Source organism: Ailuropoda melanoleuca, chromosome 2, assembly GCF_002007445.2.
Source record: "Ailuropoda melanoleuca isolate Jingjing chromosome 2, ASM200744v2, whole genome shotgun sequence".
NCBI classification, from domain to species: Eukaryota; Metazoa; Chordata; class Mammalia; order Carnivora; family Ursidae; genus Ailuropoda; species Ailuropoda melanoleuca.
In genome coordinates, this window is record NC_048219.1 from 79,188,876 (window position 1) to 79,213,059 (window position 24,184).

The following is a 24,184-nucleotide window of genomic DNA, read 5'->3' on the forward strand; positions in this document are numbered from 1 at the left end:
ACTGATCTGCTTTTTGTGTCTATAGCTTTCCCTGCTCAAGAAATTTCATATTAATGAAATCATATAATATGTTGTCTTTTGTGTCTGCTTTCTTTCACTTGGCACAAAGTATTTGAGGTCCATCTATGTTGTTACAAGTACTTACAGTTTGTTCCTTTTAGTGCTAAGAAGTGTTCCATTGTATGGAGATAACTGCAATTTATTTGTTCACTCACTTGTTTTTGGACTATTTCAAGTTTTTGCCTATTGTGAATAATACTATTATGAGCACTTGCATAAAAGTCTCTGTATGGACATATGTTTTTATTGCTCTTCAGTAGATATCTAGGACTGAAACTGATGGGTCATATGGCAAGCATATGTTTAACTGCAAAATTGTTTCCTAGCTGTACTATTTTATATGCCCAGCAGCGATGTATGCATTCTTGCCAACACTTGATTTTGTCCGTCTTTGTGAGTATAGCCATTTGAGTGGGTAAAAAGTAATATCATATTGTGCTTTTAATTTGTATTTCCCCAATGACCAATAATGCTATCTTCTCATGTGCTTATTACCTATTCATATATCTTCTTTGGTGAAGCAACTATTTGATCCTTTACTAATTAGTTTTTAATTAAGTTGTTTGTCCTCTTATTATTGAGTTGCAAGAGTTCTTTATAAATTTTGGATATAGACCTTTAACAGTATATGATTTGCAAATATTTTTCTCTAGTCTTTGGCTTTCCATTTTCTTAATGATGTTTTTTGAAGAGCAAAAGCTTTAAGGAATCCAATTTATCCATTTTTTTTTTTTTTTATGGAGCATGCTTCTGAAGAAATCTTTGCCTAACCCGAGGTCACAAAGATTTTCTTCTGTTTCCTTCTCTAAGTTTTATAATTTTACCTCTTACATTTAGATCTATGATCTATATTGAGCTCACTTTTGTATATAGTGTGAAGGAAGGGTCTGGGTTCTTTTTTCTTTTTTTCCCTCCATATAGATACCTGATTGTTCCAGTACCATTTGTTCCAGCCCCGTAACAAAGACTATCCTTTCCCATTGAATTGCTTTGGAACTCTTGTTGAAAATCAATTGATCATCATAGAGTTTATTTCAGAATTCTTTATTGTCTTCTATTGACCTATATTTTAACATTTATGCCAATATTGTTTTAACTACTATAGCTTAAAAAGGTCTTGAAATTGGGTAAAGTTGGGTAACTTAGAGTTTTGTTCTTCTTTCTCAAAATTGTTTTGGCTATTCTACGTCCTTTGCATTTTCATATCAATTTTAGGATGAGCTTGTGAATTTCTACAAACAAGCCTGACAGGATTTTAATAGGAATTAGACTGAATCTACAGATCAATTTGGGAAGAACTGTGGTCTTAACAATATTGAGTCTTCTAATCCACATACATGGCACACATCTCCATTTATTTAGGTCTTCTTTAACTTCTCATGTGTGTGTTTAAAGTAAAAAAAAAAAAAAGTATCCCTAAAAGCATTATAGATTATCTAGAGCAGATTCAATCTGGAGATTAATATATTTTATCTATCCAACAATTTAATTTAATTAGGGCAATGCCTGGGATTTCTGCTACCCTCCCTCCACCCAAGTGCCTCCAGCAGTAGTTCTGAAGACCAATGCACAATGCACATTATCAGAATTTTTACTGCTGAGAATACATTTTGCAAGAGAGCATTTTTGAAGCAGAAAACAAGTCCAGAACTACAGGGCGCAGATTTTGTTATTTTGAGTGGGAATTAAATAAAAATTTTAGACACCTTAGTGATGTATTTAACTTTAATAGTTCTGATTGATAACTGCTGCTTATCTTCTCACAAGGGAACAGATTTCTATACCATCCTGGATAATAACAATAAAAATCACTTCTGAAATGTTTACTCTGTGTCAGGCATTCTGACATGCTTAAAAGACAACTCTAAGGGATAAGGAATATTAGCCCCATTTTACATACGCGGTCACTGAAGTCCAGAGAAGCTGAGTAATTTGTCCAAGGTCACACAGCTAGGAAGTAGGGGAGCCAGAATTCAAAACTAGGCAGTATAGCTGCAGAATCCATTCTCTTAACCACTCCACAGCATGACAGAGCACAGCATTTCATATAGAAGGATTTTCAAACCTCTGCTTCCAGTAACTGAAGACTGGATAATTCAGATCAACCCTCTCAGACAACAAAATATTTTTAAAAACCTAATCAAATACATCAGAGAATTAACAAAGGGAAAGAAATAGACAAACAGTCCAAAGAAGGCAGCAATAAGAGAAGTAAGCCACATTTCAGGCTTCTTCTTTTACCACAGAGACATTTGCCAATTTTGGACAAGATGGCTAAGAGGCTGTTCAACCTTTTCGCCAGTTTTATAAGGCTAAAGGAATAAAAGTCAGGAGTTCATGGTGTGTTAAGAGCCAGAGCCTTGGTAAAACACTCAGGATTGAACTGGGACCCAGAAACACTGCATCCTAGGAATAAGGGTGAACCAGAAATAAACCCAAACTTTCATGAATTTCAGCCCAGTTTCTAGTCATCTGGGAAGACCAGAAAATATCAATCCCTGAAATGGAATTAAGGTGATTCTGTCCTGCTGGTTGCTTCTTCTAAGCATCTCAGAGCAAAGAAAATCCTCTCTGAAGGAAGATATTATTATCTGAGGTTTCAAGTTATTTCTACATTTTTTTCCCAATAAAATAGCAGGTATTTTTTTCCCTGTAAAAATAGCGGGTCAAAGAAAATCAGGCATAAGAGAAAACAAGACAAGCAGAAATAATGTAGCAGAAAAAAACACATTATAGAAACAGACACAGAAGTTCCAGATATGCGGATTATCAGAGAAAGACTTTAAGATAACTACTTTAAACTATTTTCAAAGAGATAAAAGAGTATATTTTAAATTTTGGCAGAGAATTACAAACTATAAATAACACAGGAGATGTGAAAAATAAACAGAAATTCAAGAATTGAAAAATGTTTCAAAGGAGTGAAATCACACAGAGTATGTTCTCTGGCCATAATGCAATTACACTAGAAATCACTGATAAAAAGATAATCTTCGCATGTTTGGAAATTAAGAAATAGCTAAACGGAATAAATATATCTCTAAACCAAAGAGGAAATCAAGATGGAAATTAGAAAATATGTTGAATTTAATTAAACAAAAAATATTGCTATCCAATGCAGTTAACATTGTACTTACAGGTTTACAGACTTGAACAGATACATTAGAAAGAAGAAAGGCTGAAAAATAATGTGTTATCCATCTATACAAAACAATACAGGAAATAGGGGCGCCTGGGTGGCACAGCGGTTAAGCGTCTGCCTTCGGCTCAGGGCGTGATCCCGGAGTTACGGGATCGAGCCCCACATCAGGCTCTTCCGCTATGAGCCTGCTTCTTCCTCTCCCACTCTCCCTGCTTATGTTCCCTCTCTCACTGGCTGTCTCTATCTCTGTCAAATAAATAAATAAAATCTTTAAAAAAAAAATACAGGAAATAAAAAAATTATAAAATAAATCCAAAGAAAGTTGAAGAAAGGCCATAAAGAGCAGAAATGAATGAACCAGGAAACAAATGGTAGAGCAGATTGACAAAGCTGGAGCTTGGTTCTTTGCAAAGACTAATAAAATTGATAGATCCCTTGGGAATCTGGTTAAGAAAATAAAAAAGATAACTAGTGTTAGGAACTAAACAGTGGATATCACAACAGATCCTGCAAACATTAACAAGATAACAAAAGGATTTTATGAAATCTTTGTGCCAATAAATTTCAAAATTTTGATGAAATAAATTCCTAGAAAAATGTAACTTCAAAAAACCAACAAAAGAAGAAATTTGAATAGTTATGGAATGGCTAAAGAAAGTAAACTTATTATTAACCTATTAAACTAATGAAATGAAATTTGTAATGAAAATCCTCACAAAGAAAACTCCAGAATCAGGGGTGCCTGGCTGGCTCAGTCGGTAGAGCGTGTGACTCTTGGTCTTAGGGTTGTAAGTCTGAGCCCACAATGGGGCTAGAGACTACTTAAAAAAAATAAAATCTTTAAGAAAAAGAAAAGAAAACTCCAGAATCAGATAGTTTTATCAGCAAATTCTACCGATCATTTAAGGCAGAAATAATTCTAATTTTACACAAATTATTCCAGAGAATTTAAAAAGAGAGAGAGAAACCACTCCTTCACTTATTTTATAAAGCCAACAATGAGAAGTATGGACCAAAAATAGAGGAAAAAAAGAAAGTGAACATAATTAATGTCAGAATAGTGATTACCTTTAGGCAGGACAGAAAAGGTGTAACTGGGAAAGGGCAGGCAGGTGGGCTTCTGGGGACTGGCAATGTTGTTTCTTGACCTCAGTGGCAGTTTCCACTCATTTGCTTTACAATAAATCACTAAGATGCACCTTTCTGCTTTTTACACTTTGCTGTATATGTAATATAATTCACAGTAAAATTTTTATTTAAATTTATGGGACCGGTGTCACTTAATAAGAGAATGATACGAATATTTGTTGACTGTCATTCTTAGAGTTCAGTTATTTTCTTGATTCTATTTATACTTACTCTAAAAGATTTACAACTTCCACTTCTTGGAGATTATCTTTTAGAGATTAATCTCTTTAATGTTTACTTGCTTCCAAATTCCATTAATGCCCATTATACCGGAATCAATAGTTACATTACACTTAGTAATAAAGGCACCTATTCTTGAATATTCTATACTTCCTAACATGGAGCATGACTTTAAAAACCCAAAATTTAATCTTGGGTGACAAGACACAAAAATTAACCAATAATCTGTATGTCTGCAAGGTATACAATATAAAGACAAATGAGATGGGTATAGATTCATTTGGGACTAAATAAACATCAACTTGGCAGTTTTTCTGGGAACTTCCACATCTGTTTCCTATCATTGATTATTTTAATCTATTTGTCTTCAGTCTTTGTCTATCTAGCCCTAGTTCAAAACCCAGGCATCTGTCTAGATGTAAACAGCTTTTACAGCAACAGGAAATTTGATTTAATGATCTTTAAAATGAATGATCTTTTATTAAGACCACTCCATTTTATTTCTTCTCTGCAACTAAAGTAAAAGGAACCGCTAAAAGAACACATTTCAAATTTTATTTTGACAGCAATTACAATGCCTTCAGTGAACTACTACTCCTATTCACCTCGCTGAATGCCTTTAAGATCCCCTTTACAGTCAATAAGTATCAAAATGTAACAAACTGGGGGTGCCTGGGTGGTGCAGTCAGTTGAGGTTGTGCGTCCAACTCTTGGTTTCAGCTCAGGTTGTGATCTCAGGGACATGAGATCGAGCCCTGCCTTACACTCGGAGCTCAGTGCGGAATCTGCTTGGGGCTCTCTCTCCCTCTCCCTCTGCCCCCAACGTGCACGCTCATGCACTCTCTCTCTCTTTCTCAAATAAATAAATCTTTAAAATATATATAACAGACTGAAATAATTCTGACTTGAATTATGGAGACCCAAACTTTGGTCTACATACTTTCATGAATTTGATAAACTCAAATAAAAGTAGCACTTTCATCATAAAATTTCTCACTTTTGGAACATGAGGATTAAATTCCACAGCTCTATGAATTGCTTCCACAGCATTAATTTCTGCTGTGCTTAGCCCTCTTCTGGAAGCTGTTTCAGGAGAGAATCTGTAAGAAAACCACAAAATGAAGAAATGAATATAAAAATCCATGGATTTTGATCAAAATCTAACTTCCCGAAGCAGGGGTTTCTGGTGATAGCCAAAGACAAAGCCAAATAATAGTAAACATGAAAATAAAGCCCTTGGTTCAACATGTAAAGAAGGGCAGTGTAAGAAATGGAAATCTTCAAATTTAGGTAATGAAAGCCTTCAGAAGTCCACTGGTACATTCTGGGAAAGGTAATAAAATAAGAAATGCTACATAGGGACATCCAGAGAATCTCATTCTTATCAAATTTTCACTGAGAGGAAACAGACTGTGAATATTCCATTCTAATTCATATTGAGACATAGTAATCTAAGGCGAAAGAAAATGGTTGCCACTTGGTTTCTGAAAATCTTATCTGTGGAATAAAGAGAAATTCATTAAGGACAGCCAGAAAGACAAGGGAAACAGAATAATTTAGAATTATAATCTCAGAACAGACAGCATGAAACTATTTCCCTACCATATACCTTATCATTATCATCATAGCTACTACATATTCCATGTACATCCTAGCATTGTTTTAAGCATTTAACACACAAAATCCTCACACAACCATGCTACAGTATTATTATGCTGATTTTACAGAGAGGAAGAGACTCAAACTGATTAACGTGCCCAAAGTTCCACAGCTGGTATGCAGTAGACTTTGAATTGGAATCCAGGTTTATTTAACTCTAAAAACCGTGCTCTTCCCACTACACTGTAAGAAGCTTCAAAGTCCCATGAGATCAAGGGTTATTCAAAAGGAAACAAGGAGGGAAAAGCATTGTTTAAAGTCAGTGGTGAAAAACATAATACAGGTTTCTCCTGTAATCTGCAAGTAGAGCGTTCCTAAGAAACCTTTCCTAAGCTGGAATGGCGTAAAGGGAAGAAGCGATTACCATTTCATAAATGTGAGCATCCTGTTTGGATTTCTTTTGGTTAGCAAACACAGGTATTACTGTAGGTGTTTTGTAAAAGTGAAGTGGCATAAAGTGAACTTTCAGATAGCAGGGGAAACCTGTATTGAGTTTAGTAGTCTTTCTAAATTACTGTGGTTTTCAATACTTACTTATCTGAAACAGTCCTTGTCTTCAATAGTGCTGCGGTGTAACAGATTGCTGCCGACTTTGGAAGGCTTATATCTGTAATTATAATTTTCAACTTGGGTAAGAATCACAAAAAATATCTTAAGACAATTTTTACTAAGAAAAATTCCTGGTACAAATTCAACAGATACACTATAGTAGTAGAAACAGGTGGACATGTAGTTGGAAGAGCTGAGTTTTAATCCTGGTTCTAGTATTTACTAGCTATGCATCCCTGTACTAGAAGCAACTTCTTTAACCTTTAATGTCAGGTTTTCTTCTCAAAATAGAGAAATAGTACTTTTCTAGCAGAGATTAAATTAAATTATGTCTGTGAAAGCCCTCAGTACAACGGTAAAAGGACTCAACAAATGTTTATAATAATCTGTTTACAATAATAGTATTCAGGGAAAAAGACATAGTATAGCCAGAACTATTGAAAACTCCACCTATTCACAGAGAAAAACTAAGATTAAAAAAAAAAAAAGAAAGAAATATTTAACAGGAGTTATATCCAGGTAATATAACAGGTGATTTTAATTTTTTCTTCTTCCAATGTTTTTGTATTTTCTACACTGTCTTAAAGGATTTTTTCATAAAATAAAAAATAATCAGGAATTATAATATAATTAATTATACCAAGCCTTTCTTAAAGAATGCCCAAAATAATGTTATCAGGAGAGTAGTACTAGTGGACTCTCAAAGTTTTAGATTCCAGAGTTATACCAATAAATCAAGAACTAAAGAAATAAATTTGCTTTTAAGTTCTACAGGATTCTAGAATGGTAAAAACTGGGGACTCATGAAAACAACTGAAAACACAGGAGCATATTTAAGTTGTTAGTTTTATTTTATTTTGAATAAATCAGGTCCTATCTGATTTTTTGTATTTGGTTCCTAAGCTTGTTCACTGTATCATAAGCAGGCCACGGACCCGATAAGTTACATATGGAAAGAATTTTTCGCAAATTTCTCCAGCGGCCTACACTATTGTGAAGCACTTGTAAGAATTCCAGATGTTTAAAAGAAATAAACTTCTCTTTCCAAGTGTGACACATTTCAAACTTTCCAAGTCATGGGGATTCCCAAGCTAATGGCTAGGAACTTACAACAGAGCAAGGGTGAACATGTGACCTGTACATGCTATGTTATAGTGAAAGAAAAATATGACCAGAAACATTATGCTAGTTAGGATGTTTTCATCTTGAGGTTAAAAGCTGATGCCTCACTCAGAATGAGCAAATGGTCATACTTCTTAAAAATTCTCCCAATTCCATTTGTGGTGAACTGACACTGCTCAGTATAATAATAAAAATAGCCAATATATATCGACTTCTTACTATTGGAAAACTAGTAAACAAAGGAATGGAATACCTGGATTTAAGTGTTGGCTAGCCACACTTACTGGCTGGGAGACCTTACCCAACTACCTAACCTTCTTCAACTACAGTTTCCTTGCTTACTAACAAGAGTAAAAAAGCTTGTCCTACCACCTCACAAGATTATTAAACTGATCATATGAAATAATTACACTTTGTAACCAAAAAGCATTGTAAACATGTTATTTCTGAATTTCTTAAACTACCATAAAGCAACTTCTGTTAACTGTGTCTGACACTCCAAAACAAATGAGGTACCATCCTATGTCCACAGCACCCCATACTTTTCCAATTATCTCACCTAACACACTATGCTTCAATATAACTACTATTTGTCTGTACGTTCCTTTACTAAACTGTAAATCCTACAAGGACTAAGTCCATGTCTTCTTGTTCACCATTGTATTCCAAGCCCCTCACTCAATAAACAAATGAATAAATTTTTACAGAAGAAAGGTTCCTCCTTGTAGGCTTTTGCTCCCAAAAGTTTGAGAAAGACGACACTTACTCTAACTTGTATCCATGGATTCTAAATACTGACTAATAAGAATGGGAAGAGAAAATCAAAGAAATACCAGAATAGGATCACATGTATGATTACATAATTGAAAAAATATTTTAGCCATGCTATCAACTAAGTCAATTATCACTTACCATCATATTTTGCTAGGACTGCCTGAACATCTGCATAGGCCTGTAATTCTAAAAGTGATTCTAGGAGATTCTCATGGATGTTCAACATGGTAAGAGGAGGAAATTCTTTCATCAGCTGTACATTAAAAGAAAAAAGATTAAAATTATAGGAAAGGAACTCAATACAGCTGAATCTGATTCATTAAAGCAGAAATTCTTTAGTTTCTTAACAAAACTGTGGAGATTCAACCCTTAGAAATACACGTGTATTAAGGAAATATTTTGTTATAAAACCTACCAATTAAAAAACAATGATTTTGTATTAAAATAATTGGCAACTGAAATCGCATTTTCAGTTTTTGGAGGAAAAAATATAAACATCCAATCATCAAATTTACTTACATCTCTCATTATTTTTACTGCTTCTCTTATTCTTCCTAATTTTCTTGCACACATTGCTAATCTTCTCTTAATATATACCAGTACATTGGTATCTCTTCCTATTTAAAAAGAAAAATGACACAACTATCACTTTGTATTATGACCCACTATTTCATTAACATATTATCCATTAATTAGAAGTAATTATTTGCTTACCCTGGAAGTTTCAATTAAAATTAAATTGTGTCAGAATGGAAGACTATTAATGATTATTGAATTTGGGTGACGAACACTGAAGTTCATTATACTGTTCTATTTTTGTATATGTTTGAAGTTTTTTATAGTAATAGCCTACAAAAATCTCTCTCTCTCTCTCTATATATATATAATTCCTTTTGCCTCTCATAGTAATCCGAGTACATTATATGTAAATTAATTAGTGTATACTTGACAAGTGTATTTTAACTGCTGTGCCACCCAGGCGCCCCTTGACAAGTGTATTTTAATATTAACACAAAATACATACAATAGGAAAAAATAATTCTGACCTATTATTTTGAGTTTCTGCATAAACAATCTATTATTTTAATATTCTCTATTGTTTTAACTAACAAAAGATGTTCAAAACAAAATGTCCATGGCTATGTGAACTTTTGCTCAACAGCTAGTAATTAACGAACTATAAAACTATTTCTAGTAAGAGCTAACACATATTTCTGTAATTATCTCAGAATCATATTTGAGATTATACAAAGACAAATGGCATGGCTCTTTCACAGATGTAGTTTCATTAGTTCCAGACTGCAAAATTATATACTCCCACAGTTGTGTGCTGTAACAACACACATTAACGAAACATACTGTATACATCAATATTTAGTTTGGAGAGAAAACGTTATCCAAATTTTAATTTCCACAAACAAAAGATTTAGAACTTAACTGCTAGCAGATAATGCATTATGTAAACATATTTCAATTTATTGCCCAATATCTGCCAAAATCATTAAACTAAAACCCTCTGGCCACAAAAAAATAGCAGGAAGCAGCAGCACTACAGAGTCTAACATCTTTGGTGTAAGTATCTCAATCCTAACCGAGACAGTGTCCCTAAGAGTGGAAAGAATCTCAGTTGCTTTGGCCCGTATGTTCCCAAACATACCAGAGAGAAAAGTCAAAGAAAGAAAGAATGGATGCCACATGTACAGCTGGATGTTATACTAAAGGGGGCACTTCCTGGCACTATGCGGAAATACATACAGCGTGAAGGGCCCGCCAAATGATGTACTTCTACTATTGCTTGGGGGAAGGGTGAGAATAAATGTAATAGCTGCTTATCATTACTCGAAGGCTCTCCTGAATCTTGGGTATTTTTGAGTTGTGTTTCTCCAATGACCAGCCCAATTCTCACATGAAATAAATTACCTTAAGTCTCAGAGCAGCACATCTCTCAATAACCAGAGCACATCTGTTCCCTTCCACAAGCATTCTCTAGCTAATGCCTATTTGTCTTGCTGGCTTGTAGACATCATGAAAAGATTAGTTCTCTCTTATGAAAAGAAGCTAACTTCTAAGTATTAAGGGTTGTTTTTATTATTGTTGTTTTGTGTCTTAAACATAAAAGAGCCAACTGCAGGAGTTAAATAAAAGACAGGTAAAAATCAGTTCAAATTTGCTTACTCAGTTGAGCTTCATGCTGAGGACTTTGGTGCTGGCACTGCTGTGACCGCCTGTAAATTGTTTCTCCTGCCTTGAGTGCCTGTTTAAATAACCTTTCAGCATCTACAATAGTTGTTGCTTCTTCCTCAGCCAGTAGAACGTATGCAGTGGCACAGCTATGAAGAAAGCAAGGAAGACAATTTTAAGTAAAATGGGAAAGAAGTATTTTCTCTTGGATACGTCCTTTGTTCTGCATCACATTTCCCTACCTTTACCTACACTTTCCATCTCTTGAAGAAGAAAAAAAACCTTCACTCAATATTCTAATTTATTAGGGGCATATTGGTATATTCTTGGTGTGTTTCCACAATTTTTCTCCCTCCCTACTTTCTTTTCTTCACTTTATTTTCTATCTGCTTTACTTCTATATCTATTCTCTAACTGCTGTCTCATATCTTCCTTTTGTAAAAGGGGGGAGAAAATGAGATCTATAAAGAATTACCTAAAAAGTACTTCAAGGAACCATACACTCTAGTGGTCATGCCTGCTCTTAGCCACTATACACTTTGTAATATCCATCTAACAGGGGCAAGTATGGGAGAGGGTGAAGATTGAGAAGAAACTCCCATGGCCAACCAGGCAGCTTTAACATTTGACTTAGAAATATATCATTCCAGAACTAGCCCTTTTTTCTAACCCTGAGCCTTCCTTCTGCATGCTGCCCCATCCTCTCTTGGACTTAGCCACAATCGTACTGCAGCAAAACTTCCTTGGTCTGAATTCTAGTCTTTCCTCCTACATTGCTGTTCTTACTCATCACACCCAGGCTCACTCCAAGTTTTCTTTCTTCACCCCACTAAAACACAAAGGTTTATTTTTGTATCAATTACATCAAAAGCTGGCTAATAAGGTAAATTTAACTTGTTTGGGGGCAAAAAAGAGAAACAAAAAGTTTCCTTTCCATTCCCAGAAATAGCAATTACATATCTTAGTTCTTCTGGAGACAATATCCTAGTTCTGATTATCTAAGCTTGCATTGTCCAGTACCGAAGTCCTTCACTATATGTAGTTACTGAATACTTGAAACATGCCTAGTCTGAATTGAGATGTGATGTCAGTGTAAAGTGCATACTGGATTTTGAAGACTTAGAAGACTGTAAAATACTTCAATAGTTTAAGAAATGTATCAATTATATGTTAAAATAATATTTTAATATTTTGAATATAGCTAAATAAAGTATATTCGTTAAATTAATTTCACCTATTTCTTTTTACTTTTTAAATCTGGCTACCAGAAAATTTAAAGTTACATATATGGTTCATGTTATATTTCTATTGAACAGCGTTTAAGCAAGAAAAGAGAAAATGCTGGCAAAAGTACAAGACCAGGCATGAAACAAAATGATGGCAAGGGGGAGGTGCCTGGGTGGCTCAGTCACTTAAGCATCTGACTCTTGTTTTCAGCTCAGGTCACGATCTCAGGGTCATGAGATGGAGCCCTGCGTTGGACTCTACGCTCAGCAGGGAGCCTGCTTGAGATTCTCTCTGCCCCTTTCGCCCGCCCCTCCCCCCATTCACATTCTCTCTCTCTCAAATAAATAAAATCTTAAAAAAAAATGACAGCAAGGTAGCTATCAAACAACTGGGGACAAGGATGATCTTTTAAATTCAGAAAATGCAAACCGGACCATTTCAGCATCCTTCAAATAGTACAATAAATTGAGCTATATGATAATTTCACTAATCAACAGAGATTTCTCCATTAAAAATATTAGATTTCTCTGAAACATTAGACATATTGCTGTTTTAAACACTAGGCTCCCAAACTGCCATTCTAAACCCAACTCAAATGTTTTTAAATAACAAAATAAAAACATTTTTAAAAGATCTAGATGAGTATAAGTTGATGCAGTAGAATCAAAATATAAATATTTTAAATTACAGTTTAGGGGTGCCGGGTTGGCTCAGTCATTAAGCATCAGCCTTTGGCTCAGGTCATGATCCCAGCTTTCTGGGATCGAGCCCCGTATCAGGCTCCTTGCTCAGCGGGAAGCCTGCTTCTCCCTCTCCCACTCCCCCTGCTTGTGTTCCCTCTCTCGCTGGCTGTCTCTGTCAAATAAATAAATAAAATCTTTAAAAAAAAATTAATTTTATTAATATTGAACAAATCTGTTAGGAAGGTTGGTTTTTTTTAAACTAAAGTAAAATTCACATAATAAAATCAGCCATTTTAAAGTATGTCATGCAGGGACTTTTAATTTATATACAAGGTTCACTCATGTAGCATGGAGCAGTATTTCATTCCTTTTTATGACTAATGCTCCACTGTGTAAATACACCAATTCTGTTTATCCATTCATCATCAGCTGACGGACATCTGAGTTGGTTCCAGTTTGGGGCTATTATAATATTGCTGTGAACACCTGCTTTCAGTACTCTTCAGTACATGCCTAGGTGTGCAACTGCTGGGTCATATGATAGTTCTAATTTTATCTTTTTGAGGAACTGCCACACTGTTTCCACAGTGGCAATACCATTTTACATTCCCATGGGCAGTGTATGAGGGTTCTAATTTCTCCATATTTTTGCAAACACTTGGTATTTTCTGGAGGTGTTTTTGTTACAACCATCTTATGAAGGGGCATGTCACTGTTGTTTTCATTTTCATTTCCCTAATTATGAATGATGTTGAGCACCTTTTCATGTGTTTATTGGTCATTTATATGTCTGAAACCTTCTTTGAAGAAATGGCTCTTGATCCTTTGTCCATTTTTAATTAGATTATCATTTTGTAATTGAGCTGTAAGAATCTTGATATATTCTGGATACTAGACTCTTACCAAATACGGCTTGCAAATATTTTCTCTCATTCTGTGGGTTGCCTTTTCACTTTCTCGACAGTATCCTTCAATGCACAAAAGCTTTTAGTTTTGGTGGAAGTCTAATTTATCTAAATTTTTTCTTTGTTGTTGCTTTTGCTTTTGGCGTCATATCTAAGAAACCATTACCAAATCCAGTCATAAAAATCTGCCCCTATGTTTTCTTCTAAGAGTTTTATAGTTTTAGCACTTAAATTTAGGTCTTTGATTAATTTTGAACTAATTATGCATGATACGAGGTAAGGGTTGCTTTTGTATATAGCTATCCATTTGCCTAGCATCACTTGATGAAAAGACTATTCCTTCCCCATTGAATGGTCTTGGCACCCTTGTCAAAAACCAATTGACCATAGGGGCTCCTGGATGGCTCAGTCGGTTGGGCATCCAACTCTTGGTTTCAGTTCAGATCATGATCTCAGGGTCGTGAGATTAAGCCCCGCTTCGGGATTCCCCACTCAGTGGGGAGCTGCTTCTCGCACTCTGCCCTTTCTCTCACTCTTTCACTCACTCTTTCTCTAAAATAAGTAAATGAATCTTTAAAAAAAAAAATCAATAGACCATAAATGCACGGGTTTTTTCTGGACTCACAACTTGATTACATCAATCTAGATGTCTGTCTTTATGATTTAATTACTGTAGCTTCATAGTAACCTTTGAAATCAGGAAATGAGTTCTCCAACTTTGTTCTTTTTCAAGGTAGTTTTGGCTGTTTGAGGGCTCTTGTAATTCAACGTGAATTTTAGGATCAGCCTGCCCATTTCATAACAGTGGCAACTGAAATTTTGATAGGGATTGCATTGAATTTGTAGATCAACTTGAGGAGTGCTGCGATTTTAACAATATTAAGTATTGCAATTCATAAACGTGGGATGTCTTTCCATTTATTTAGGTATTCTTTAACTTTTTCAACAATACTTGGTCATTTTTAGTGTACAAGTCTTACACTCCTTGATTAAATTTACCTTTAAGTATTTTAACATTTTTGATGCTATTGTATAATGGAATTGTTTTTTAAATTTCTTTTTCAGGGGAGCCTGGGTGGCTCAGTCGGTCAAGCATCTGACTTTGGCTTGCGTTGTGATCTCGGGGTCCTGGGATCGAGCCCCACATTGGGTTCCCTGCTCCATGGGGAGCCTGCTTGTCCCTCTCTCTGCCCCCCCATCTCGTGCTCTCTCTCTCAAATAAAATCTTTTAAAAAAGTAAATTTCTTTTTCAGACTGTCCACTGCTAGTGTATAGATACATGACAGACAAAGGAAAGACTTATTTCTGCCATTTTCCTATTTGTTTTCTATATGTCCTATAGACAATAACTTTGTTGAACTCTTTTGCTAGCTCTAATGGGTTTTTTATGTGTGGATTCTTTGAGATTTTCTATGTGTAAGATCATATAATCTGTGAATAAGGACAATTTTAACTTTTCCTTTCTGATTTGGAAGCCCTTTTCCCTCCTTCTTCTGCCTAATTGTGCTGGCTAGCACTTACAGTACAATGTTAAATAGAAGTGATGAGAAAAGATGTCCTTCTCTTATTCTTGATTTTAGAAAGAAACCTTTCATTCTTTCATTTGTAAATATGTAGTTAGCTGTAGGTTTTTCACAGATGTCCTTTATCAGTCTGAGGAAGTTTCCTTCTATTCCCTTTTATTTTTCAGTGTTTTTATCATAAAATAGTGTAGGATTTTGTCAAATACCTTTTCTGTATCAGTAGAGATGACCATGTGGTTCTTGTTCTTTTTTCTATTAATGTGGTATCTTACATTGACTTCATTTTTTTTTTTTAGATTTTTTATTTTTTATTTATTCGACAGAGATAGAGACAGCCAGTGAGAGAGGGAACACAAGCAGAGGGAGTGGGAGAGGAAGAAGCAGGCTCACAGCGGAGGAGCCTGATGTGGGGCTCGATCCCATAATGCCGGGATCACGCCCTGAGCCGAAGGCAGACGCTCAACCGCTGTGCCACCCAGGCGCCCCCACTGACTTCATATTTTAAACCATCCTTGCCTCCTTGGGACAAATCCCACTTGTTCCTGGTATATAATTCTTCTTATATGCTGCTGGATTTGCTGTGCCAGTATTTTGTTGAGGATTTTTGCATCTATATTCATAATGGATATTAGTCTATAATTTTTGTTTCTTGTGATGTCTTTGGTTTTGGAATGAGGGTAATACTGGCTTCACAGGATGCATTAGGAAGAGTTACTTCCCTTCTATTTCTTTGAAGAGTTTAAGAAGGACTGGTGTTTATTCTTCTTCTAGTTCTTGGTAGCACTTGCCAGTGAAGGGATCTAGTCCTGGGTTTTCTTTGTTTGGAAGTTTTTAAATTACTGATTCCATCTCTTCACTTGTTATAGGCTACTCAGATTTTTTATTTCTTCTTGAATCAGTTTTGGTAGCGTGTTGCTAGAAACTTGTCCATTTTATTTATCTAATTTATAGACATATAATTGTTCATTGTATTCTGCTTTTAATTTCTGTTAAGGTAAGTGGTAATGCTCCCAGTTTCATTCTTAATTTCAGTAATCCGAGTCTTCTCTCTTTTTTAATTGGTCAGCCTAGCAAAGTTTGTTAATTTTGATCTTTTTTTTAAAGATTTTATTTATTTATTTATTTATTTATTTATTTATTTATTTATTTATTTGACAGAGTGAGAGAGAGCGAAAGAGCACACAAGCAAGGGGAGCAGCAGAGGGAGAGGGAGAAGCAGGCTTTCCACTGAGCAGGGAGCCTGATGCGGGGCTCGATCTGAGGGCCCTGGGATCATGACCAGAGCCAAAGGCAGACACCTAACCAACTGAGCCACCCAGACACCCCAATTTTGTTGGTCTTTTAAAAAACCAACCTTTGGTTTCATTGATTCTTTTGTTTTTTTATTCTGTACTTTATCTAACTCTATTCTTTGTTACTGCCTTCCTTCTGCTTGTAGTTTAGTTGGCTCTTCATTTTCTAGTTTCTTAAGGTATAAATTTAAAGTTATTGATTCGAGATCTTTTTTTATTAATGTGTTTACAGTTTCTGCTTTCTCTGTATATCATAAGTTTTGGTATGTTGTGCTTTCATTTTCACTCATCCATCCCAAAGTATTTTCTAATTTTTCCTTGTGATTTCTTCTTTGACTCACTGGTTGTTTAAGAGTCTTGCCTAACTTCCACATATCCCAATATTGTGAATTTCCAGATCTCTTTGTGTTTTTGATTTCTAATTTTATTCCACTGTGGTTGAAGTAAATAGTTTGTATAATTTCAACCTTTTGAAATTCATTGAGAATTCTTTATATCATAACATATGATATATCCTACAGAATGTTCCATGTACTCTTGAGAAGAACATGAACTCCACTGTTGTTGGATAGAGTGCTATATGGATGTCTGTTAGGTCTAGTTATAGTATTGTTCAAGTCTTTCATTTCATTGTGTATCTTTTGTCTAATTATTCTATCAATTGTTGAAATGGTGTGTTGAAGTTTCCAACCATTACTGTTGAACTATTCCTCCATTCAATTCTGTCAGTTTTTGCTTCATTTATTTTGGGTCTCTGTTACTAAGTGCATATAAGTTTATAATCGTTTTATCTTCTTTATGAATTGAACCTCTTTTGTCATTATATAACGTAATTGTCTTATAAAAATTTTGTTGGGGTGTCTGGGTGGCTCAGTTGGTTGAGTGTCCGGCTCTTGATTTCAGCTCAGGTCATGATCTCAGGGTCCTGGGATCAAGCCCTGCATTGGGCTCCCTGCTCAGTGGGGAGACTGCTTCTTCTCCCCCCCCCCACCCCAACTCATGCTTGCTCACGCTCTTAAATAAAATCTCAAAAAAAAAAAAAAGGATCCTTAGTTGACAGTTTTCTTTCAGAATTTTGACTTTGTCATCCCACTGCCTTCTGTGGTTTCTGATGAGTACTCAGCTGTTGATCTTATTGAGGATCCTTCATTCATGATGAATTACTTCTCTCTTGCTGCTTTCAGGAATTTCCCCTTTCCATGGTTTTTGAAAGCTTGATTATAATGCGTCTCATTGTAGATTTCTTTGATTATATCTTACTTGAGATTCACTGAGCTTCTTGATCTTTATTTCCAGATTTCATTCTAAACTTTTTTCCTAGATTTCTTTCTAGATTTCTAAATCTTCATTGATATTCTCTAGTGGTGAAATATCCTTCACATGACTTCCTTTTGTTCTTTGTACATGGCCTCCTTTACCTCTTTGAGCATATTTAGAACATCTGATTTAAAGTTTTTGTCTGGAAAGTGCAAAGTCTTGAGGACTTCCTTGAAGACAGTCTCCATTCATTTCCTTTCCTTTCTTTGTATGTCTTGTAATTTCTTTGTTTAAAACTGCAAATTTTGAAGATTATAATCAAGCAACTCTAACAATCAGATTTCCCCCTCCTTCCCATGGCTTGTTGTTGCTTGTTGTAGTTATTTGTTTAATGACTCTTCTGAACTAATTTTCTAAAGTTTGTAGTCATTATTATAAACGACCAGTGAAAACTCTGTTCCTTTAGCTTATTCATCAGCCAGTGATTTTGATAGACATTGCCTTAAACACCTGGAACCAAAAACAAAGCAAAAAAACCCAAGTCTTTGCAGATTGGCTCTATGTGTGTGTTGGGGCACACTTTCAACATTCAGTCAGGCAGTTTACAACTCTGCCTTAGCCTTTACTTTCTGTTTGTACAGAACCTGAAATTAAGACAGACATGAGAGCTTAGGGTCTTCTTAAGTCATTTCTGAGCATGTGCCCAAAGTTAGGCATGTATGGGACATCTGAGATTCCTAGGAATATGTGGGAGTTTTTCAATTATTTCCCAAAGTATCTCGTTCCCCAGCCTTTCCTCTCAAGCTTTCTTGTTTGTCTATTGTTTGCCTCAGCTGTTATCCCTTGCCCCAGGGCAGCAGGGACTAACGCATTTGCCTTTAAATGTTTTCAACAAATTCCCCCCACCCCACCCCCACCTTGTAGCTGTGTCAATGCTGGGAGAGTTCTGAATTAATGCAAATAAAGGCAAGACCTTTGAGCTGGTCCTTCAGAGAGCCAACCAGACAGGTCAAAATAAACAAGCACAATTCTTTAAGAATAAGATCCATTCCACTTCCTCTGGTAGTAGGAGCCTATACCTAGAATGCAGACTTTTGTCTTCAAGGCTGCCACTGAGCAAGGGAGTAGGGGATGGGACCGGTGTAAGTCAAAGCACCATAAAGCTCACTTACAGAAATGTTGCTGTTTTTTAAACTGATTTAGCATTCTCTAGGATGCTATAAACTTCTGATTAGTTTCCAGAGTTTCAATAAAGTTGATTCACTGCTTTTGGAGTTCCCTACACTGTGATTTTTGCTCCACCTTGGGAAGGTCTTCTTAATAATGATAATATATCTTAAGGGGCGGGGTTGTGTTGTTGAGGGATACAGGGGACAATGCTAAATTCACATCATTCAGGAAGTATTCCTTGATTAACCCCAACTGGGGCCATACTTTTACTCCTGGCATTTATTTAGTATCAGATTAATACTTATTGATCTATTCCATTTAAGTACTAGGTTAACTTATGATTTTACATTTTACCTTTTCAAAATATAGAATTGATACAAACAGCTATAAAAAATAAATGATACATTTTACTTATTTTGAATCCTCTTCGCATGCCTCCAATCCCATTAGCAACTAAAGTTCTCAGGACTGAATGAATGCTTTAAATGAATGATTTAAATGAAAAACAAAATTTAAAAAGGTGGCATAAGTATTTTAGTACACTTTAACTATCAAGAATTATCACCAATTAGGTCAGCATTCTCCATTTTAAAAAGTATCTCTAGGAAAACTTTACTCAAAAGCACAGATAAGTTTGTAATTTCAGAAGCAAAGTACAGATGTCTGTGAACACTGCGAAATTTGTCTCTGGTATACAAAAAAAAGAAAGGGGACTGCTAATGACTCCAAGTGTCTTAGGAAGAGACAAAAGATAACATGAAATCATTTGCCTGAGTTTTCTTTAAAACAAACTTACTTTCCATATATTTCAAACTTACTCATTGTTTAATTCTAAAGCTTGATAGGCTGCTTTGATTCGAGCTGGAGGATTTCTTTCCCTCCATGCCTTCTGCATAACTGTAGAAAAAATATTTCAAAAAGTAGATGAGATGGTAAACATAAATAATCTTACGCAAAACGTATGAAGAATGAGCTAGGAGAGTAAACAAAGATTTAAATAACATGTTCTTAGACATAAGAAACAAGAAATTGGGGTGTCAGTTCACATTAATCTTATGAGAAATTTACATTAAATCTGGAGGCATCGCACATAAGAAAAACATATTCTTTCTCTGATTTGAGTAACAACATATAAGGTATTTAATCCAGTTAACTGCACCATTATTATATATGAACATTTATATTTCTAAACATATATTAAAATTGGGTGACATCAAACTATAATCAATACGAAATATTCTAGTTCTTTTATCACTCTGAAAAGCATCTATGGAACTGCTAAAAATATACAAAACATTTAAAAACAAAGTCTTTGTCTAATCAATGATTCAATACAGGAAGAATGTTTGAATTTGCATTTTGTACAAAAAGGTGGAAAAAGCCATTAATTTGGAATATAGTACATTTACAGAAAATGTCAGTCTCTACCAAGATTCAACAAAAGACTGAATTAAGATCTCTCTAGAATAACAATATTAGTTTTGCTACCAATTACTGAACCAAAATGAAAATTTCATACTAATAAATACTAAATAAAATCTCATACTAAACAATAAGTTTCTGAAAAATTAAACAAACAAATAAACAAAATAAATTCACGAAACTATCTGGCCTATTTCAAGTTTGATAAGAAAAATAGAGAATCTATGAATGTTGCTTTTGGAACAAAAACCTACAACTGTCCAGAAAGAATAATGTGGAAAATGTTTGAGTTTTCCTTTGGAAACAAAATATTAGTCTTGGCTTAGAAAAGAAGACAATATATTCCACTTGTGTAACAAAAATACATTTCTCATATCGAACATGTCACCAGCTGTCTGACAGCTAATGCTTCCTGAACTTGACAAAGTGATGCAAGTCAGTACCCATCTGATAAATAACCAGGTAAAGAATAGGGTTTTGCTGAAACATTAAAATATTACATAAAAATAAAGAATAATATTAAACTTGCCAGTTTTAATGATGGGGCCTTCTTCTTTAACTTACACGATGTAACTTACAAGTCAAATTTGGATACTGAAATCTTTATCAACATCTTAAATGGCTATTTGGTACTCTAGTCCATTAAATATATATCAAAATTTATTGAAGTAATTCTTTTAAGTTATTTGTACCCAATTTTTTGCTAATTATAGAAATGTTGTAATAACCATCTTTCAACATCTACCTTTGCATACCTGACCAGATATTTCCTTTCTAGAAGTGGAATGGTTGATTAAAATGTATGTATCTTTTAAAAGATTTTGGATATAAACTCCCAAACTTTTCTCAATAAGATTTTATTAATTTACATTCTTTCAGGCAGTGAAGGAGAATGACTGTTTCCCTACTTAGCAACACTGAGTAGTATCAATCTTTGCTAATTTAATACATGGAAACTATCTCGTCTTCATTTGCATTTCTTTCTTTTTCACTAAGGTCATCTGATCCACCTTTAAGCATTTTTTCTTATTCTTATTCTTAGGTTTTAACTGCTCTATCAAGACTTTCAAGATTAATCCTCACAACTAATTCAGTTCCAAGCCAAAGGGGAAAGGGGAAATAAAGTACAAGAAGAAAAATTTGCATTTCTTTCTAAAACAAGGCTTAGAATAATTAAAAGGAAAATGCTGATTTAGTATTCAGTTGTCCTTTTTTTTTTTTTTTTTAACACAAAAAGGTGGTTTTATTAAAGCACAGGGACAGGACCCATGGGCAGAAAGAGCTGACCAACTGTCCTCTTTAAGAGCTCTTGATATGCTTAAAAAACAACACAAGCGATTAGCAATTCAATCAAATTTATCTATTTTTTTAAGTTAAATAATATTCCAATATACTATCAGTCAGAAAAGAGAATAGCCAATCTCAAGATCAGGGGTTGTAAATGTCGATGCCTACAAAGACCAAGCAGAAAACATAAATCTGTAAACTAAAAGCATGTGCACTACCTAAAGGAGAGAGTCACAGCTTGGGTCTGATTATTGCAAGGTGGACAGACAGGTCCAGTTTTGCCATATTTTCCAACTTCTAAAAAGTGTAAATCTGGGTTTAAATGTCAAATCTCCTGATTGTTAAGTGTTGAAGAGAAAATACCAGGAAAACAAATAATTCAAAAAACACTGCTGGTTGGGGTGCCTGTCTGGCTCAGTTGGTAGAGCATGAAACTCTTGATGTCAAGGTTGTGAGTTCGAACCCCACACTGGGTGTAGTGATTACTTAAAAATAAAATCTTAAAAAAACCGAAAGCAAAAAAAGACAGATCACTGCTGGCTGGCCCTGAAGAGAAGTTTGTTTTCTACCTTAAATAAATAAATCAATAGGTTGAGAACAGAATCTACTAACTTAGTAACTGATGACAATTCATCAAGAGAAATTTGTCACATCACATATATATGTACACATTTTTTAATATAAAACTACAGATATAAATAATTACCTTTATGCGAGTGTCTGAAAAGATCAATATGGATCAATTCATAGAGTGTGTCCTTGAGCTCAGTATTTACCTAGGATTATGCATACCTCTAGAAGTACATGAAACTTTGCAAGGACCAAAATAGCATACGTGGTTTTAAGAGAACCAATTTATAAAGTCTCAGCTTTATATGACTCTCTCCTAGAACTGATCTACTTGAAGAATGTTCCTCTGATTGGTCTATCCATCATGCTAGTTTCCCTTTCCTACCCAACATCTGCTTCCCCACTCCCCAAAAGATATATTCCCTTCCTCTACTTTACAGAAAAAAACTTACTTCTCACCCATCCTGAATGTTTCTAAGGTGCATTCCCTAGGGTGTAAAAATCTCCAAGAGCCCAAAGGACAATTTCAAGTTTGGGTTTTGGGGAAGCCATTTTTTGTCAAGGCACCTACAACAGGAATTCCTTTTACTTAACAGTGAAGCTTGGCATGAGAAATAAGAGTATTCAGGCCCCTGGATGCTCTGAATTCAAGTATGTTGCAGTATGGGGAGGGAGTGATAACAATCTTTATCAGTTCCACTTATCAGCACCCCTCTCCCCTTACTATCAAAGAATGTGTTGCTCCTAAGGGAAGGTCCCCTCACAGCAAGGCAAAGGGGGTGCTAGTAAAGGATAATAAAGGCGGTGGAATCTTATTTGGCCAAGTGATAGGCTCTAGGAAAAGCTCCAAGAATTAATTATCTGTCTTTCCATCTTAGAATCTAAATTCAGAAGAGAAATGGTTGTCATAGGGATACATGTTAACATGTTTATTTGACTTGAAAAATGAAGTCAGACTTTTCTGTCACAAAGTCGGACTGGAGGGGGAGTTAAGATGGCGGAGGAGTAGGGGACCCCTTTTTCAGCCAGTCCCGAGTCAAGCTGGATAAGTACCAGACCATCCTGCACATCCACGGAATCAGCCTGCGATGCAGGAAGATACATCTGGATCTCTACAAATGAACATCTCCAGTGCTGAGTATTGAGGTACGAAGTGGGGAGACGTAAAACCGCGCACAGATATCGGAAGATAAACGGAAGGGGGAGGGAGCCGCCATGATCAGGCGCCGGGAAGCGGTAGCCACCTGCACGGGGGAGCGGGCAGACTTGCGGATGGCACCCGCGAGACAGCAGACTGAGACCGTGAGCCGGGAGCGCGCGCCACCAGGCATCTCATGGAACTCCGGAATTCCAGTGCGCTCACGGGATCCAGACTGAGACCGGGAGCTCCGGGAGCGCGCGGGGGCGGCTGGCGGCGTTAGAAACACAAAGGACAGAGACACGCCAGCCCTGGAAGTGAGGGCTGGGACGCCGGGTGTGGGGCGCACATCCCGGGACGCTCAGAGACACGCCAGCCCTGGAAGTGAGGGCTGGGACGCCGGGTGTGGGGCGCACATCCCGGGACGCTGCAGGGCTGAGCAACACCCAGAGGCTGAGATTCGGCCGCTGCTGCTCTGACTCTCAGAAGAGGCACAGCAAACCGCCAGGGAAAGCCGCCAGAGAACCAAAGCCTGGAAATACCGGCTCACAGCGTGCCCATCCCCATCGCCCCTCGCAGGGGACACGGAGACTCTACCTAAACAGGGTTGCCTGAGTATCAGTGAGGCAGGCCCCTCCCCCAGAAGGCAGGCTGAAAAATCGAGAAGCCCACATCCCGGGGCACCTGGGTGGCGCAGTCATTAAGCGCCTGTCCTCGCCATAGGGCGTGATCCCGGCGTGCCGGAAAGGAATCCCTCATCGGGCTCCTCTGCTGGGTGCCTGCTTCTTCCTCTCCCACTCCCCTGCTTGTGTTCCCTCTCTCGCTGGTTGGCTCTCTGCCACATAAATAAATAAA

General features: G+C 36.1%; 1 protein-coding gene across 5 annotated transcripts in view; it reads right to left on the reverse strand.

Annotated features, from left to right (window-relative positions):
- ST7L (suppression of tumorigenicity 7 like) overlaps nt 1-24,184 on the reverse strand; it is a 113,585-nt gene that overhangs the window by 70,500 nt on the left and 18,901 nt on the right. For all 5 annotated transcript variants that reach the window (XM_034654102.1, XM_034654103.1, XM_034654099.1 and 2 more), the window contains exons 6-11: nt 19,731-19,809; nt 10,850-11,004; nt 9,194-9,291; nt 8,813-8,927; nt 6,764-6,836; nt 5,568-5,670 (exon numbers count right to left, since the gene is read on the reverse strand). In XM_034654102.1, the coding sequence (XP_034509993.1) occupies nt 5,568-5,670; nt 6,764-6,836; nt 8,813-8,927; nt 9,194-9,291; nt 10,850-11,004; nt 19,731-19,809 (623 nt within the window). The remainder of the gene's footprint in view (nt 1-5,567; nt 5,671-6,763; nt 6,837-8,812; nt 8,928-9,193; nt 9,292-10,849; nt 11,005-19,730; nt 19,810-24,184) is intronic.